We start from the raw sequence: 17,471 nt of genomic DNA, 5'->3' as shown, positions 1-17,471 counted from the left end.
CTACAATTAAGAACAAAAACAAGACAAATAGTTCTACACGATAAAACCTTCTTACTCAAGAATGTTTTAAACGTAGTAATCCTATCAACATTGAAGACTTCAATTTGATGAATTATTCTCCCTTGTTCTCTGCGTGAAGTCGTGCCTTTCTTCCTCTGCCTCGTGCTCTTCTTATAGAGTTTATTTTGCCTTGTACAATCCTTATCTGATAAGGTAAGAAAGTTATTGTTAAACAAGGATTCCTTTTTTAAAGTACAATCCTTATTATATACAACTTCCTTCCTTAATAATATATTTAAGGTTTTCCTTATTTGTATCAACTTGTACCTTTAATATATTATTTTTGGCTTTGTACAAATAACTCCGTTTTACTCGATCTTAGACTCTAGCCTGGCTTCTTTTGCTGCGTATATTTGCTACTGTTCTTTGCGCGTCTTGTCTATCATCAAAACATGAATTATCGATTCTATCATATTCTATCAACTACCTTGTTCATTGTTATTTTCAGGTTTTCGAGAAAGGATGTGGAGTACAATGATTCTTTGTACCATAATAAGGGTGATATTCAAAATCGAAACAACTACATATTTATTAAGTTGTTAAGATATACTATAAAAGTTTGGGATAGAGCGGTGGAGATGAGTGTGAGAAAGGATGTATTTATTTTGAAAAATCAATTTAGAGTCATACCAGGGTGATTAGCCACAAAAGTCATCTATCTTGTGAGGAGACTGATGGAGAAATAAGAAGAAAGGGAGATGTGCTTACATATGATGTTCATTGAATTTGAGAAGGCCCATGACAAAGTCCTAAGGAAAGGCTTGCAACGATGCCTAGAGATAAGAGGTGTATCAGTTGCCTACATTCGGATGATAAAATACATTAACCAATGATTTAAAATACATGTTGAAACAGTAATAAGAGACTTTTCTGTAGAAATGGGATTACACTAGGGATTAACTCTTAGTCTGCTTCGATATGTTTTGGTGATAGATGAATTGACACGTGGCATTCAAGTAAAGATGTCATGGTATATATTATTTGTGGTTGATATAATATTGATTGATGATACGTGTAATAGAGTTAGTGATAAGTTAGAGTGTAGTAGACTAAATGTTTAGGTTGATATAAGAAGGACTCAGACAGAGTATATGAAGTGCAAATTCAATGATGTAATGCCTGAAGTAGGAATGAAAGTGCGGCTTGACATAAAAAAAAAATATCCATATGAGAGACAAATTCAAGTATTTTGGAACTATAGTCTATAGGGGAGTAGGGCATCGACGAATGATATCACAAATCATATTGGTGCATCATGGATGAAGTCGAGATTTGCCTATAGAGCCTTGTGTGATAAGAAGGTACCCCCTAAACTCAAAGATAAGTTCGAAGAGGTGGTTTGACCAACATTATTGTATGAAGTGGATTGTTAACCAGTCAAAAACTCTGATGTCAAGAAGATGCATGTGTAGGAGATAAGGATGCTCATGTGGATGTGTGGTTACACTAGGAGCTATAAGATCAAAAATCAAGATATCTCAAATAAGATAGAAATGACCTATGTAATGGATAAGATATAAGGGAAGAAAGAGTAAGATGATTTGGACATGTAAAGAAATGATGTGTAGATGCACTAGTAAGGATGTGCAAAGGGCTGGTTACAAATCAAAGGGTACGAGGAGAAGCATAGGTAGACAGAAGAAGCATCAGGGGAAGGTGATAAGACATGATCTATATTGCAACTTCAGTTTACCGAGGACATGACCTTAGATAAGAGGGTGCGACGGACACATATTAGGGTATAATTTTAGTAGGTAGTTGTAGTGTTGTCTTGCTTAAAGTTACTAATGTTTGCAATGGTACTAGTTATGCTTAATGTACTTCATGTTTTTTTATTTTTTATCATTGTTTGTTATTGTTTCTATAATCTATCCTAGTATCTTGTTTATTCTGGTAGAGGTATATCAAAAGAGTATGGCCAAAGATAAATAAATGAATAATACACTTTTCTAAATGTATAAGGACAAATATGACTCTTTTTCGCGTTTCTATAATCTGTCCTAGTATGTTGTTTATTGTGGTAGAGGTTAATTTTATCAAAAGAGTATGACGAAAGACAAATAAATGAATAATACTCTTTTCTAAAAGTATAAGGGCAAACATGACTTTTTCCGAAAATAATATAATTGAGTTCAATTACACGATATTTTAGCGTTTTTCTAAAAGAATAAGAGAAAACACGATTTGTTTTTTTCCGAAAATAATATAATTGAGTTCAAACTACAGGTCTTTTTAGCATCTTTTCTAAAAGAATAAGGGCAAACATGTCTCTTTTCCAAAAATAATATAATTGAGTTCAATTACATGCTTAAAAGATTCCTAGAGTTATTTGAGTTCTAAACTTCTTTTCATCCAACACACTATCATTCAAACTAAAGAAATAATTCAGTTCAAGTCTTTGATAATCTCATATTCCCATCAAATAAAGAAATAATTTAGTACAAGCCACCTAGATTTGACATCAAATGTCAATTGATGACACATATGAAAAACTAATATTGAGATGATTTAACTTTTATTTATATAATCAATCAATAAAAAAGTCCTCACTCATTTATATCATCCTCATTAGCTTGTATCAAACATCTTAAAATAAAGCAAAAAGTCTCAAGTGTATAGTAATATATGTTATGATAATAATAGAACAAACCATAGTACTGATGAAATTACAAGCTAATTATTGGTGGGGATACATAATTCTTCATTGTGGAAGTTTGTTAAGCTTACAATAGACATAATCCTTGTACTTCTTGGTCTTGAATTTTGGTGGGTTGGCCTCATTAATCAACTTAGGGATTGGCCCAACTTCATGCTCTGATGAGGGCTCCAAGAAAACAGGCCATGACATTCTTGTCTTGTGTTTGTTCACTGTTGTCCTATGGTACACACTCTTGTATTTCCCATTGCTAAGAATCTGTTCAACCATTAAACACTCATTTTTAGAAATACAAACATAAAGAGAGAATGAGAGAAAATAATACAAGGCATGGGCGGGCTAGAAGCGTGTACATCTGTTTCGACAAACCTAACTATTTTCTAAAGAACCCATAAAATTGAAAATCCTAATTCCGCCTGTATCATATAGAATTTGCCAAATACCTATAATAATAACTAGGGTATATCAATTTTAGTGAAAAATACACAAATTGGACTAACTAGGTATAATTTCCCAAATCGAACCATATCCAATATATATTTACCCTTATTGAACCAAAGATTCAAATATTTTATGTGAGTGCCTCCTTATTCAATTCACTAAACCACTACTTCTACATTCTTGATACTAGCAAAGTATGTATATGTATATATATATATATATATATATATATATATATATATATATATATAAAAAAAAACAGAGTTCTCACTAAATTTTACTATCAACAATCCTACTATGAGTTGATTCCCATGAAAAGTTGAAGTCGACTATATAAATCCTGGGTGATGGTCCAATTTAGTTTGGGGTATGGGAAACCTAAGTAAGTTCAATGCATCCAAAATGATAAAATGATCAACAAGAAGGGAATATGAGATATACCTCAACTTGGTCACCAATGTGGACAATTATAGCATTTGGTATGTAGTTGACATCATACCAATGACCATCTTTAAACACTTGGAGTCCTTGGACTTCATTTGGGACAAGAAGGGTGATATGGGACATATCAGTATGAGCCACAACTCCAAGAGCCAAATCAGGCCTTGGACATGGTGGATAATAATTGATCTTTAACATGTAAACTATGTCTTCACCACCAGCTGCCTCCATCATTTCATGGCCTTCCAAACCAAGCCCAAGTGATAAGCTCCTAAAGATACTATTAGCAACTTTTCTCAGACACTTTGCATATTCCTCATTTGCTTCCCTAAACAAAAAAAAAAAAAAAAGAGTTAGTTTAACATTTATCAATTGAAAAGGTAAAATATATGATAGTATGATGTTTGTGATCTTAATTGAATGTATTATTCGTTAATATATATGTGATTTTTTGATTATTTATATTTTGAACAATTTATAAAGTTGTATACATATCAAAACTATAACATGTGTAAATACATTTAATTGTCTTTTTTATATTAAAAGTAGATGGTATATTTGTTTTAAATTGAAATTAAAATTGACTTTTGTGAGTGATCAATTTATTATAATGAATTATGTAGCCACAAATAATTCAAGTGAGGAAATAATAACAAACATAGCGACAAAATTGTTTTTTTTCCTAGCTAGTTAGAAGGTCATATAAAAATAATATTGTACTGAAGTTATTTAACTTGACTTAATTATATAAAATATCATAATAATTCAAGGTATAATTTAAAAGAAGTTTTGTAGAATTTTAAATTAAACACAAAATAGAGCAAACACTTAATCCTACGTTACTAATCTTTGTACCAAGACAACCCGCTATTGTTATAAATGCAGGAATTTAAGTGTGGAACGTAGTTGAGTATATAGACAAGAGGAGCTTTGAGAAAAATGGATTTAGTAAAAACGTGGTCCACTTCGTTAATTAATTCATCTCAATTTAAATGGACTTTAATTATTTCATCTCAATTTAAATATTTTGAATAATAGATAAATTTCAAATAATATATGTTATCATCTTTCCTTTTTGTGTGAGCATATGTGAATTTCGAGAGTGACTCAAAATTTTAATATGTTTTTAGAAATTTAGTCACTTCTAGACATTCAACACATGTAATTTCTTTTAATTTGTTTGACCGATGTCCTACAATTGATTTATATATATAATTTTCTAATTATTTGAAATTTTATTTTATTAATTATGAGGATTCAATTCTATCATCTCATAATTTTATTTTTTCATATTCCCTTCCCATATCGAAATTGCAGTATATAACGTAAATACTCCTAGTGACATTAGAATGTATTCTATTTTGGCTTACAAACAAAAAGAATTTACGTCTTTAAAACAAATCATGACAACCATGAAAATTCCTGGACGCATGCATATATCTCTTAGTGTTTATCTTATATATATATGTCTCACATCATAAATAAATTTTCATTACTATTAATTTATTTTAATATGTTAGAATAGGTTATCTATTATTGATTTACCACTAATTTCATATTCTAGATATAATAGTAAATCAAGGTATATAAGCCACTTGTGGTCAGGCGTTCATTTAAAATAAAGTTGGAAATTTATAAAGAGTGTATAGAAATTGCATAATACAAGCTCTTTTTTTAAAGAAAAGGTAAAAAAATGTTACTAGTGAATTTGGACACACAAACATCGACTCATTCAAGATGTCTGAAATTCAACGGAAGGGTCTCGAACCATTAATAGACTACAACTACCAGATATATATTATAGATATCTAAAATATATTATTTAATCAGTGTGTATACTGCGCTCTTGATTTATCTGAACCCCATTTAGCTAGTTTGTATATTTACTTATTTAGATTTTAAACCTTCTTAGTTAAGGCGCTAATTCCGCCAATAATACAAGTTATCACTAAGTTTCTTTCATTTTTCATTTTATGTGACACAATTTTCTTTTTGATTAGTCCTTAAAAGAATGTCACAATTTGTAAGTATTTAAATTTATAAATCCTCTTTTATCCTTGTATATTTATAAAAAGAGAGACAAATGAATTTATTTTTTCTACGAGACAATTTGCTTTTAACATTTTAAAATTTTCATTATTTCTTAAAACTCCCACTACAAGAAAACTATCAATAACATGAACATTTTCCCGGAAGTTAGTATGAAAATTTTCAGAAAAAAAGTTTTCTGCGAATTTTTATACTAATTTCATGTAATTCACAATTTTTTTTACAGTGCATCAAATGTTGTCACATGAAATAAAACGGAGGGAGTAATATTGTGAAAAAACGAAAGGATGAGAGGAAAAAACCTGTATGAAGGAGGATTTTTTGGCCAATAATGATAGTTAATAGCAGGAGGAGGCCAAATCTTATGAAACAAATGATCAACCCAACCTTTTTTGCCTTCAATTTCCTTTTGCAAACTAGTACCATATCCTTCTAAACTTTTTGCCCCTTCCTTCTTTGCAATCAATTCTTTTTCCTCTTGTGCTACTTCTTCAAAAAATTCCTTACCAACTCTTTGCAAATTCTCAATCACTTCATCAGGTATCCCATGATTTATCACTTGAAAAATACCCCACTCTTTACTAGCCTCAACCATTTCCTTAACCAACTTCTCTTCATCGTCATCGACCTTACTCAGGTCGATGACTGGTACTTCAAGTACCACTCCCTGCAGCGTTGTCGCTGCAGGCTGTTCGTTCTCTGAACGAATATATTCTGATGGTATTGTGTCCATGCATTTCGTTATCGACGATATTGCTTGGACCCTTGCTACCTCCATTGTCAATGATGTTGGTGAACTCTGACCTTGAATTGTTTTCATTTTTCTTCTAACATGCAAAAAATTTTGTTTCCTTTTTATAGGAAAGTGACGCGGTGTGTGTGTTTACTTTTTCACATTTTTCAAACCTACTTTTTGCCTTTAATTAACACTTATAGAGGATCTTTCTCTTCTTTTGTTTTTTTTGTTACGTGGATTATTATGGTTCACTTATATCACCTACTCAACTTAATTTCTTTTGTATATTGTAAAGATCAAATATTGTATTTTTAAATTAAAGATGCGCAAAATATATTAACAATGGAAAACTGTTACAAGTTCTTTGGGGTTTTATTGAGGTAAAATTTTTTGATTTTGTAAAATTGAAATTAATAAATAATGACATGAATAAGTGTTTTGTTAAACGACAATGATATAGATGTAATCAAACTTTTAACGTATAATATAAATGAATCGTTTCTTAAAATTTGACGACATATTTGAGTTTGAATGAATATCAACAAAAAATTTAAAAATTGTCTGAAAAGGAAAAAAATAATGACATGGATGAATGTTTTTTTTAAAGGACAATAACATGGATTAGTCAAACTTTTAATGAATGACATAGATGAATCTTTTTTAAAGTTCGATAACATATTTGAATTTTTTCTAATAAAAAATTATCTGAAAAAGGAAAAATATAATTATTTGTTAAAGTAATTAAAAAAATATCGAACAAAACTATAAAAATGTAAATATGATGGAAAATTGACACTTGGTGTTGTAATTGTCACTCCTTCAACCTACCTACAATTATAGTACATAATAAAAGAAGGTTTTAGCCTGAGCCACACCATCTAACTACCCAAGTTTGAATGCCTTACCTAACTTCTTTCTTTTTAATTTCGTATTTGATGTTTATATAAAAATCTGATTAAATGTTAGTTTGTATTAAAATATTTTACATTTAAAGGTAAAATGTTTTCTAAAAAGGTTATTCTAAAAGGACTCAAAATAAAATTTCTTCTTATCAAGAATTAAAAAAAAATTATCGCAACATCAAAATTTAGTGAGCTTCAACATAAAATCAGAGCTTGCAATTGATATTTTGTATGTATAATAATAGTTCAACTTTTTTGTTTGGGGCCCTAACATATCCAAAACTATTCAAAATAAGAACTCTTTCAGACTCCTTTCATTCTCATTCTTTAAATTTTTTCTAAAACAAATAGCATAAGTCAAATATAATAGTTAAAATTTAGTTGATTTATTTTTAATCATGATCTAAATAATGAATATACTAGTATTTCAAAAATTATTTTAATTTCAGTGTTTGAAATAAATTTTAAAATGGCAAAAAATAAATTACAATCACAATAGAATAAGAAAGAACTTTAAGGTATAATTCTGTTCCTTCCTTGATTCTAAACTCTTAAAATTTATCCATGATTCGAGGGCCGTTTGTGGCGTGTTTCTTGACTCAGGATGATTTGGACTTGATATACATAGTTTGAGGGCCATTAGTGGCGTATTTCTCAAACTAGGATGATTTGGAGTCGATCTATATAATTTGAGGCTCGTTAGTGACGTATTTCTTGAACTATGATGAAATTCATTTCATCAATGGAATATTCGATTTCTTGATCTCTATCTCTTTATGGAACTTTTGAGATGTCTTTTAAGAAATTTAGTACCCTGTATAAAGTATTCCCTCCGTCCAGAAATATTTGTTATGTTGGCTTATCGAAAGTCAATTTGACTAATTTTTAAAGTTAAATTAATCACATTAATTCGATATTTTAAATAAAAAATTAGATATTCTAAAACTATATGAAAAGTACTATAAATTATAACTTTTTGCATATTAATATGATGAAAAATTGCATCTTAAAATATTAGTCAAAGTTTTTATAGTTTAACTCTAAAAACAAAAATCATAACAAATAATACCGAACGAAAAGAATAGAATTTAGAATTGAATACCCTCTGAAAATTCTAATTGAATAACACACTTTCTAAGAAAGTTTCAATTTAAATTGAACAAGTCTTAGGTCCCGTTTGGATGGGCTTAATAAAAGCAACTTTAAAAAAGTACTTTTGAAAGTGCTGAAACTTATTTTTAAAATAAGCAGTTATGCGTTTGGATAAAAGTGCTGAAGTTAAAAAAAGTTGTTGATGTGTTTGGCAAACAAGTGCTGATAAACAGCTTTTTAAATCAAAAAGTCTGAAATACCCTTAAAAACTGTAAACATAATAAAAGTTAATTAATTTATATTTTACAGCCATAAATAATTATATTTTGCTATCATTCACATATTTTTTTCTCATCACAAATTATTTATAAGAGGAATATAAACTAATTATAGATTTTAAAGATATATAATTTGAATAGATTAAAGAACGATTTAAGATTTTATTTTAGTTTCATCCATAGGTAATAATAATTGTCTATCATTCACATATTTCTTTATTATCACATATTATTTATAAGAGGAATATAAATTTTTATTTAAGTTATATGTGCAACTTATTTTACATTTTAATAATATATAATTTGAATAGATCACTTGAAAAATTTAAAATTTATTTTATTTTCATTCATTAGTAATAGTAATTGTCTATCATCCACACGTGAAAAGGGAAAAATAGAAGAAAGAGATTTAGGGTTATGTGGGTAATTTGGAGATTGTATAAAAATATTAAGGACAAAAAGGTAAAAATGTGATCAACTTAAAACAGCTTATAAGCTGAAAAAAGAAGAAGCATCCTTACCCCCAGCTTTTAACTTTTAGCTTATAATAAATTTTGTTTTAACTTAAAATAAGTTGTTTTGAGTATTGCCAAACAGCTAAATAAGTCAAAAACTAATTTTTTAGTTAGTTTGATCAGCTTTTAAGCTGAGCCAAACAGACTCTTATTTATCTAACAAGATTTTAATGTCTGCCCCACCATTTTAATAACCATGGAATTCAGGTGGAAATACAAAAGATTTTTTTTATATAGAAAACTGTTGCAAATTTAAGGCAGGAAAGAATCTTTGTCTAGAAAATATCAAAATATGCATATGCTCTTGAATGGGTACTTATTTAAATTTTATGCTTTACTTTAACAACTTTTTAAAGCAATTTAAAGTAATAGTAGGGGAATTTAAAGCAATTTAATTGCATATTTAATACTTCACATTGACGTTTCTTATTTCTCAGCATTTATACATCTAAAAATTATGTGTTGCGTTAGCTAATGCAAAGTATTTATACACTTATTTATAATATATGTTATTAATTCGGAGGCGGATTTAGAATTAGAAATTTAGGGGTTCTTAATTAATTTTGTTTATGGATTTTCATGTTAATATACATATATTTATTTAATTTTCAAATACAAATATAAGGTTTACAAAAATGCTAGTGCGCTAGTCTGAATCCATGAACCCCCACTTAGCTCCCCCTGGTTACTATATGTCTCACACTTATAACTTCTATTAAAAACATTGACACAATCTTTTTTTGTTTGAAGCAACGGTCAATAAGAAAGATATCTTTAAATTATTTTACCCGTTAGAAGGATATTTGAGCAAAAAATATAGCGATGATTGGAATATATTCGACACTTTTTCTCGGGGAAACATAGAATTAGAACTTTTATACATAGAAAATATCAAATTCATACTGAATTATTAATTTCTAAGTTAATAATTTATACCTATTAACTAAATTTCTTAAAAATAAATATATAGAATTTAAAACAAAATTGACCCAATTCCAGAGTTCCTACACTCCACCCCTGAACATAAGACTCTATGTAGCACAAAAACATGAAAAATACGGCAATCCCAATTTTATTTTATTTTTGTTATTTTAATTAATTGTAGGCAAGATAAAAGATAATAATAATAGTAATAAAGTCAAATATGTTATATAATCAAGCTCATAAGAATATAATATAATCATAAAGAGAAGAAGACGAGAAGTAAATAGAACAAGAGAAATTTCCTTCTTATTCAACTGTAGGTAAGTTCATCTGTATCTCATCCAATAGTGAATGAACAACACTATTTATAAAGTGAGAAATCACTTCAAAAGTCACCATATTAAATATAATAATAAATAGATACATTCTTATCTAAAAAGGTTCATGAAACCTGGTGAATATGGATGGTTGTTCATGTATCAACTTTATAGACTATCCATTCATTCAATGGATTTATAACAAAATAATAATATGTCTGTAATCAAAGATTTATTTCATATCATATAATAGGTGATTCAAAATGATACAACAAAGTCCTATCTGAATGTCAAGAATAAACATCGTTCAGTTAATTAGACGTTTTAAAGTAAAATTTCATGGCCATTAATAAGTTAGGCCTTGTTCAATCCTAGCTAAACCATGCATGTATGGTGGTCACACATGATAACACATGACCTGTTTGTTTTGTTTTCTCAATTAGGGCAAATCTTTGAATTTTATAGCAAAATTTCATAAGGTGTAATGTTTTTTATACAGTAAAATAAGAAATTTTTAAAAGTATTCTTAGAATTTATATAATTGGTATATATTAGGATCCAATGAACCAGACGAAAAAATGATGAGTCACTGCCTATATTATTTATTCAATATTTACATTTCCTTGAATTAACTTTAAAGGGGAAAAATATACTTTACACTTCAAATCTATTTGAAAAGCATTCTTGATGCAATAATAAATGGTTAGTATTAAAATTTTAAGGGCTCAAAAAAGGGAGTTAAAAAGACTACTCCAATTAGTAGTTTAAAGACGGATTTATAATTTAAAATTTATAAATTTTCGTAATAATTCTGATTTAGTATATAATAAACATAACAACGATATATATATAATTCTAAGTTTATTTTTATATTATTTAAACATATTAGAATAGACAAATATTTTATACATAGAAAATACATAAAACATTAAACAAGTTTTCATATTTCTATTGAAAATACATAGAATTTACATTAGAATTCAAAAGGCTGATTGCATAATCCATTAGAACAACACATATAAAATGTATAATACTTAAAAAGTACAACTAAAATATACCAAGAAAAATATTACATGAAACTTAACAAATCTAACCAATTATGTAATTTTTCACTATAAAAACAAAAATTAGAGGCCACGTATTTGGTTCAGTTTTTCTCTCCAAACATCACTCTCACGTAAAATGTTCCTTAGCAAGAACTTAAAGCGAATTTCTATCATCTTCGACTTTATTTTAATGTAAGTCTGTGAACGTTGACGATCGTTAAGGTCTTATTAAATATGTAAAACATACAACACATTAATTTAGTGTGCAATAGGTTTTAAAAAAATCGAATCATAAAAAAAGAGAAGTGAATAGAATCACACATGATATAAATATTGAAAGAGTCATCAAACCTTAAAGATATTGGAGGAAAATTTGTAGTTTAAAACAAATATTATTCGTTTTATTTAAAAACTTTAAAATTGCTGTTAAAGTTGTATTTAATCATTTTTTTTGCAAAAGAATTTTCGGAATATAAGCATGATATTTTAAATATAATTTATACCCCAAATTTTATGGAACTAGCGAAATCATAAACTTGATTAATTTATCAAAAACAAATAATTAAAATTGCTCTAAAAATGTAATATCTCAAACTAAAATAGTCTCATAACGTCAGATCTTACATACATTTGCAAATATTTTTTACCTATATTTTATTTTTGTAAAAATAGAATTATAGTCAACTAGACCTGATCACCAAAACCTACACACAAATAGTGATATTTTGAACTTGTATTACTACTTAACAACACATTTGACTTACGTTGAGAGAACTCAATATATAAAATATAATAAATCAAAAAACTGATCGTACATAAATAGTATAATTTTTCGATGAAACAAGTTCATCGAACCCTCTAACTCCAATGTAGCTACACCTGCGGTCATATGTCATAGTTTGGACCACTAAATCTATCTTGGAACATATCATATACCTTAAGCCATTACATTACATCTATGAATTAAACGCGTTAAACACAGATTCATAGTCAGCACACAGACGTATATATAAATACAAAATAAGAAAACTATCTTGAGTTCTATTCATGTTTTAGGATGAAAGGGACATATGAACACGCTTTCGAGTTTTGAAAATGTAAGCATACGTGCAGAAATCTACATACAATTCAGTACATGTGTTTAGAGAACAAGATCTCAAATAATAGATTCTCAAAAGTTGCATACCCGCATTTATCCGCAGCAAGAACCACAGGCAGGAAGAGAACCTGCAGTAGCAATAATGGTGGGATTAAGTAACAGCAGAAATTCTTGGGAAGAATGGTGAGGATAAAGTAGTATTAAAAAAATTCCATAATGTAATGTGCGAAAATCGAAGATGATAGTAAACATACTGTGGTCAATGCCTCGGACATTGTCCATCCCACGGGGTGGCCCACGTGGACCACCACCATATGGACCACTTCCAGGACCTCCGGGACCACCTCCGTCCCACTTCTTGCTGGATCCTGAACCTTTTCTGTAGGAGTCTGTTTTTTCCATCTATGAAGGTATTGAGGCAGTTAATACAGAGTCTACAAAAGCAAGATACTAGCACATAGAACATCCTTACCGAAAACATAGTAACAAAAAACACGCTAATGAAGTTGATGATGGACCAAAAGAAATCAGTGATAGTCTTCAATCGCCATATAGAACGCTTCGATTTCACCACACCTGCAAAATGAGGTGCTTATATGAGGTGCTCTCTTCTCACAATATTACAAGTCAAGTATATGTATCCAAACATAAAACATCATGTGTAGTAAATGTTCCCCTGTGGCAGACTACATTTATCAATAGAGACCAACCGACAGAGACATGAGATAGCAGCATGATTTTCTAACGGACTTGGATCAAGAGAAGAATTTAGGTTTCTTCTAGAGTTCTACTAAGAGCTAAGGAAGGTCGACTGAATCAGCCAAAACAAGTACTTAGCATGCAAGCTCAGAAACATTGTTGCTCTCAAGCAACTTCATAAACCAATGAGTAGGAAACACACAATCAATCAATCTAATAATCTCAATCCCAAATTAGTTTGGAGTAGACTATATTGATCCTCTATATTCATTTGGCTATATTTGGGCACATTTCATTTCAGAATCATAGTAAATAGTTTACTTTTAAAATGTTAACAGTTTTCTATAACAAAAAAGGTGGACATGGGAACACCCACATACAAGAAGTATACCAAAAAGTAGAAAAAACTAGAAAAAGAGACGGTCCTCACGGCCAGATAATCTGTACAAAAAGGAACCTGACGAGTGCTCACGTGTAAAATTGTCTGCCTGAATAATTAGTTGAATTAGACAGATACCAAAATGACAGAATACTTCAGGATGAGGAAATGGTGATAAGAGCAACAATCCTCATAGAACTGGAAGTGTTTGCCAAACAAGAAGAAGCTAGTTGAAGACAAAAATCCAGAGTATTATGGTTGAAACAAGGGGATAAGAACACAAGGTTCTTTCAAAGGCTAGCAACTGCTCACTAGAGATACAACACAATTGACAGACTGGTGGTAAGGAAGAAGGAGATACAAGATCATGCAGAAATTGAAGGAGCCATGATAGACTTCTATGCCGAACTCTACTCAGAAACTGAATCCTGGAGACCCTCTTTTGATTTTGTAGGATGTCCAACAGTCTCTACGCTCTACAGAAGAAAATGAATGGTTACAAGGACCATTTACAGAAGAGGAAGTGCTAGTGATCATCAAACAATGTAATGACGCTAATGGATTTACAATGGATTTCTTTAAGAAATGTTAGGATATTTTGAAAGAGGACTTGATGCTGAGTATTCAAAACTTCCATCCGAGGAGTGTGTCCGGAAAATCATTAAATGCTACATTCATAGTCTTAATTCCAAAGAAACCTAGTCATCTCCAAGTTGCTGATTTGAATGAAGGCACTGATAAGCAAAGTAGTTGATGAACACCAAATGGCTTTTTGGGAGGTAGGCTAATTATGGATGCAATTGTTGGCAATGAATGAGTCGACTCCATGATAAAGCACAAGAAATCGGGAATACTTTGCAAGCTAGATATTGAGAAAGTCCATGACCATATTAATAGGAATTTGCGCCTACAAATTCTAAAGGACATGGGATTCGGTAGCAAGTGGATTAGATGGATCAAGTATTGCATTTCAAGTGTGAAATTTTCCCTCATCATAAATTGTAACACTGTAGGTTTCTTCCAATCACAGAGAGATCTTAAACGGGCAGATCCTATGTCTCCGTTTCAATTTTCAATAGCCATGGAGGGGTTAAATCATATGGCGAAGGAAGGTAAAGACTAATGGGTGGTTGAGAGGTTACCGCACATTCTGTGAGGGTGGAGCTGGAGATCACACACTTATTTTATGCTGATGATGCTCTTATATTTTGTGAGGAAGAGGAAGCACCAATTAGTCACTTAAGGGCTAAACTCACTTTTTTAATGCATTTCAGGCCTCCATGTCAACTGGCTGAAGAATCATCTCTTCCGTATGAACCATGTTGACAATTTGCTTAGGCTAGCTAAGACATTGGGTTGTCAAAGGCGCACTTAAGCCCTAAAGTGAGACTCAAAACGTGTTGAGCGCTTCACCTCGCTTTATGTGCGCTTCGGTGTCATCATCAAGGTTCTAAGGCATGCTTTTCCTTGCCAATGAGCCTCTCTTGAAGAGGTGACACCAAAAAATTGATATTTCACTTTATCATAAATTATTTTCAATTTCTTTGGTCATATATTTGTCATTCATGTTCATAATTATTAGTGTTGGACTAAGCATATATATTTATATTTTTTCTCCCTAGCACCTTTTTCATTAAAGCCCACATTTTATGGACTTTGCGCTTAAAGCTCCAACAGACCTTAGAACTTTTGTGTTTTTTGCCTTTGATAACACTGATAGAGAAGAAGATCAACAAATTGAGGGATCTTTTTGACAAGTTGAGAAGGATCTTTTTGTGGCAGGATAACAAACACAAGAAAGGTTATAATATAGTCAGGTGGCATATTGTGAAACTTAGCAAGAAACACGGTCAAAAATGGGGATTAAGAATCTGAACTTCCATAACCAAAATATTCTACAGAAATGGATTGGGAGGTTCTGCAATGAAGATAGGTCCCTTAGAAGTACATAGCACAAATATGATGTGATGAATCACTAGGCAACTAATGAAGTGAAGATCATTGGAAACCTGAGCACAAAGGTTGGTGATAGGGCAAAAACTTTCTTTTGAGAAGATCATTGGATTGGGCAAAGTAGTCATAGAAATCTACTCCAGGATTTGCACCTTATCCGTCTGCAAAAAGATAATAAAGAATCCCACGTATGGATCGAACAATGGTGTAAACTTTTGTTTAGGATAGCTTTAAATGATTGGGAAATTACTAGAATTGCAGATCTGCTACTGGTGTTAAATTCCTTTCCAGGCACTACTATTGTTCTAGACAAACCAGACTGGTAGTTATACAACAAAGGGATGTTCACTGTTAATCAGTGTATTAGAAGAAAAACAAAGTTGATTACTTTCATGGATTGGCCAAACTTACTAACAAAATCGACATTCCAACTAAGGTCCCCATGTCTTGTTTGGTTGGTAACAAGAAAGGCTTGTTTAACACAAGGGCTTTTACCAACAAGAGGTCTACATATATGCTCAAGATGCCTCTTTTATGGTGAAGATGCAGAAAGCAATACACATCTTTTTCTACATAGACAGACAACTGCAAATCTGTGGTACATGTTCTTTTGTATACTAAGAGTTACCTAGAACAACTCTTGAACTCTTATGTAATTGGAAAGAAATTTGCACAAGACATGTGTACGTAGGACGCAGGTGTTTATTTGTTCAATTTTATACAACTTTAAGTCTACATGTACCCGTCCAAAATTGAAGAGCAAAAATCACACCAGAGACCAATTTAAAAGGCATATTTATGTATTATGCCATTAATTTTTGTTTTGTTTCGCATTTTGTTGGTGCCGGGGAAAATTTCAACGAAAAAAAACACACATTAGGAATTTGATTTCGGATCTAAAAAAAGATCAATTAAACAAAAACATCCAAACATCAAGTAAACTAACAAAGTCATTAGGAATTTGATATTAAATTACAACAATAACAACAATACCAAAGAAATTGTTAATAAATCACCAAATCAAAAAAGAAAATCTATGAACAAATTGAAAATCAAGGAATATAGAAAGATATCACCAACAAAACCCAAAAAAAAACAAAAAAAATCTCTAAAAATTCCAATCAAACAAACAAAAAAGGATCAAGCAAGAAAATATTTGAATCAAAATTTTTTTACCTCTCTCGACGTAAGCCATGGTTCGTTTGAGCTTTGTTGAAGAATCCAGAAAATTCTCAACTTTTATCAGTGGTATCCTCTCTCTATTTCTTACGTCGGTTCAGCAAATAATAAATTGCCACGTCATTAAATTTTCCTTAATTTTATTTTTTATTGTATGGTACTATGGTATATAATAATAATAATAAATTTGTAATCAAATTGGTTGTTTCTTTTTCTTTTTATACTTATATTTTGTATTTAAGTCGATATGTGTGACATTATATAAGAATGAAAAATGATATAATTTAATAATTTATTTATTATAATTATATAATAAGATATATTATAAAAGAGTGTGTTTGATATTTCGTTATTGTAAGGTTAAAAATATTTATTTTTGAAAAAATATGGTATTTGTCCGTCAATAAAATTATTTTTAAATAGAAGTATAAGCAGTTGAAAAGGAGTTAAAAAGATCTTGTTTCTTAAAAAAATACAAACAGAAAATTATTTATCCTAAGATCAAAATATATTTTTTATATATACATAATTTTCAGTAGATCTCCTATATTTGTTTATTTTTGTGATGAACTTTTTGTATGTAGTGATTTAATTTATGATATTATTTTTAAATTTATTTTTTTTGATATTTTTAGTTATATTTAAATTATTATGTTAATATTATAATGATATTTAATTTATTTTTTTATTCATGTCTGTACAATA

At 29.9% G+C, this 17,471-nt stretch overlaps 2 protein-coding genes across 2 annotated transcripts; both read right to left on the bottom strand.

The window, feature by feature from the left end:
* Positions 1 to 2,558: 2,558 nt before the first annotated feature.
* On the bottom strand, positions 2,559 to 6,599 carry LOC101249699 (flavonol synthase/flavanone 3-hydroxylase). Its single transcript, XM_004250281.5, has 3 exons — positions 5,950 to 6,599; positions 3,599 to 3,926; positions 2,559 to 2,974 (listed from the first exon to the last, which is right to left on the bottom strand). Exons 1-3 carry the CDS (start codon positions 6,465 to 6,467, stop codon positions 2,762 to 2,764), a joined length of 1,059 nt encoding a protein of 352 aa, XP_004250329.1. The 5' UTR covers positions 6,468 to 6,599; the 3' UTR covers positions 2,559 to 2,761.
* Positions 6,600 to 12,390: 5,791 nt separating this feature from the next.
* Positions 12,391 to 16,999, bottom strand: LOC101250268 (uncharacterized). Its single transcript, XM_004250283.5, has 4 exons — positions 16,764 to 16,999; positions 13,029 to 13,132; positions 12,811 to 12,958; positions 12,391 to 12,684 (listed from the first exon to the last, which is right to left on the bottom strand). Exons 1-4 carry the CDS (start codon positions 16,780 to 16,782, stop codon positions 12,650 to 12,652), a joined length of 306 nt encoding a protein of 101 aa, XP_004250331.1. The 5' UTR covers positions 16,783 to 16,999; the 3' UTR covers positions 12,391 to 12,649.
* Positions 17,000 to 17,471: the final 472 nt, after the last annotated feature.

This window comes from Solanum lycopersicum, chromosome 11, assembly GCF_036512215.1.
Source record: "Solanum lycopersicum chromosome 11, SLM_r2.1".
NCBI classification, from domain to species: Eukaryota; Viridiplantae; Streptophyta; class Magnoliopsida; order Solanales; family Solanaceae; genus Solanum; species Solanum lycopersicum.
The sequence above is the reverse complement of the archived record's forward strand: the minus strand, read 5'-3'. Positions and strand labels throughout refer to the sequence as shown.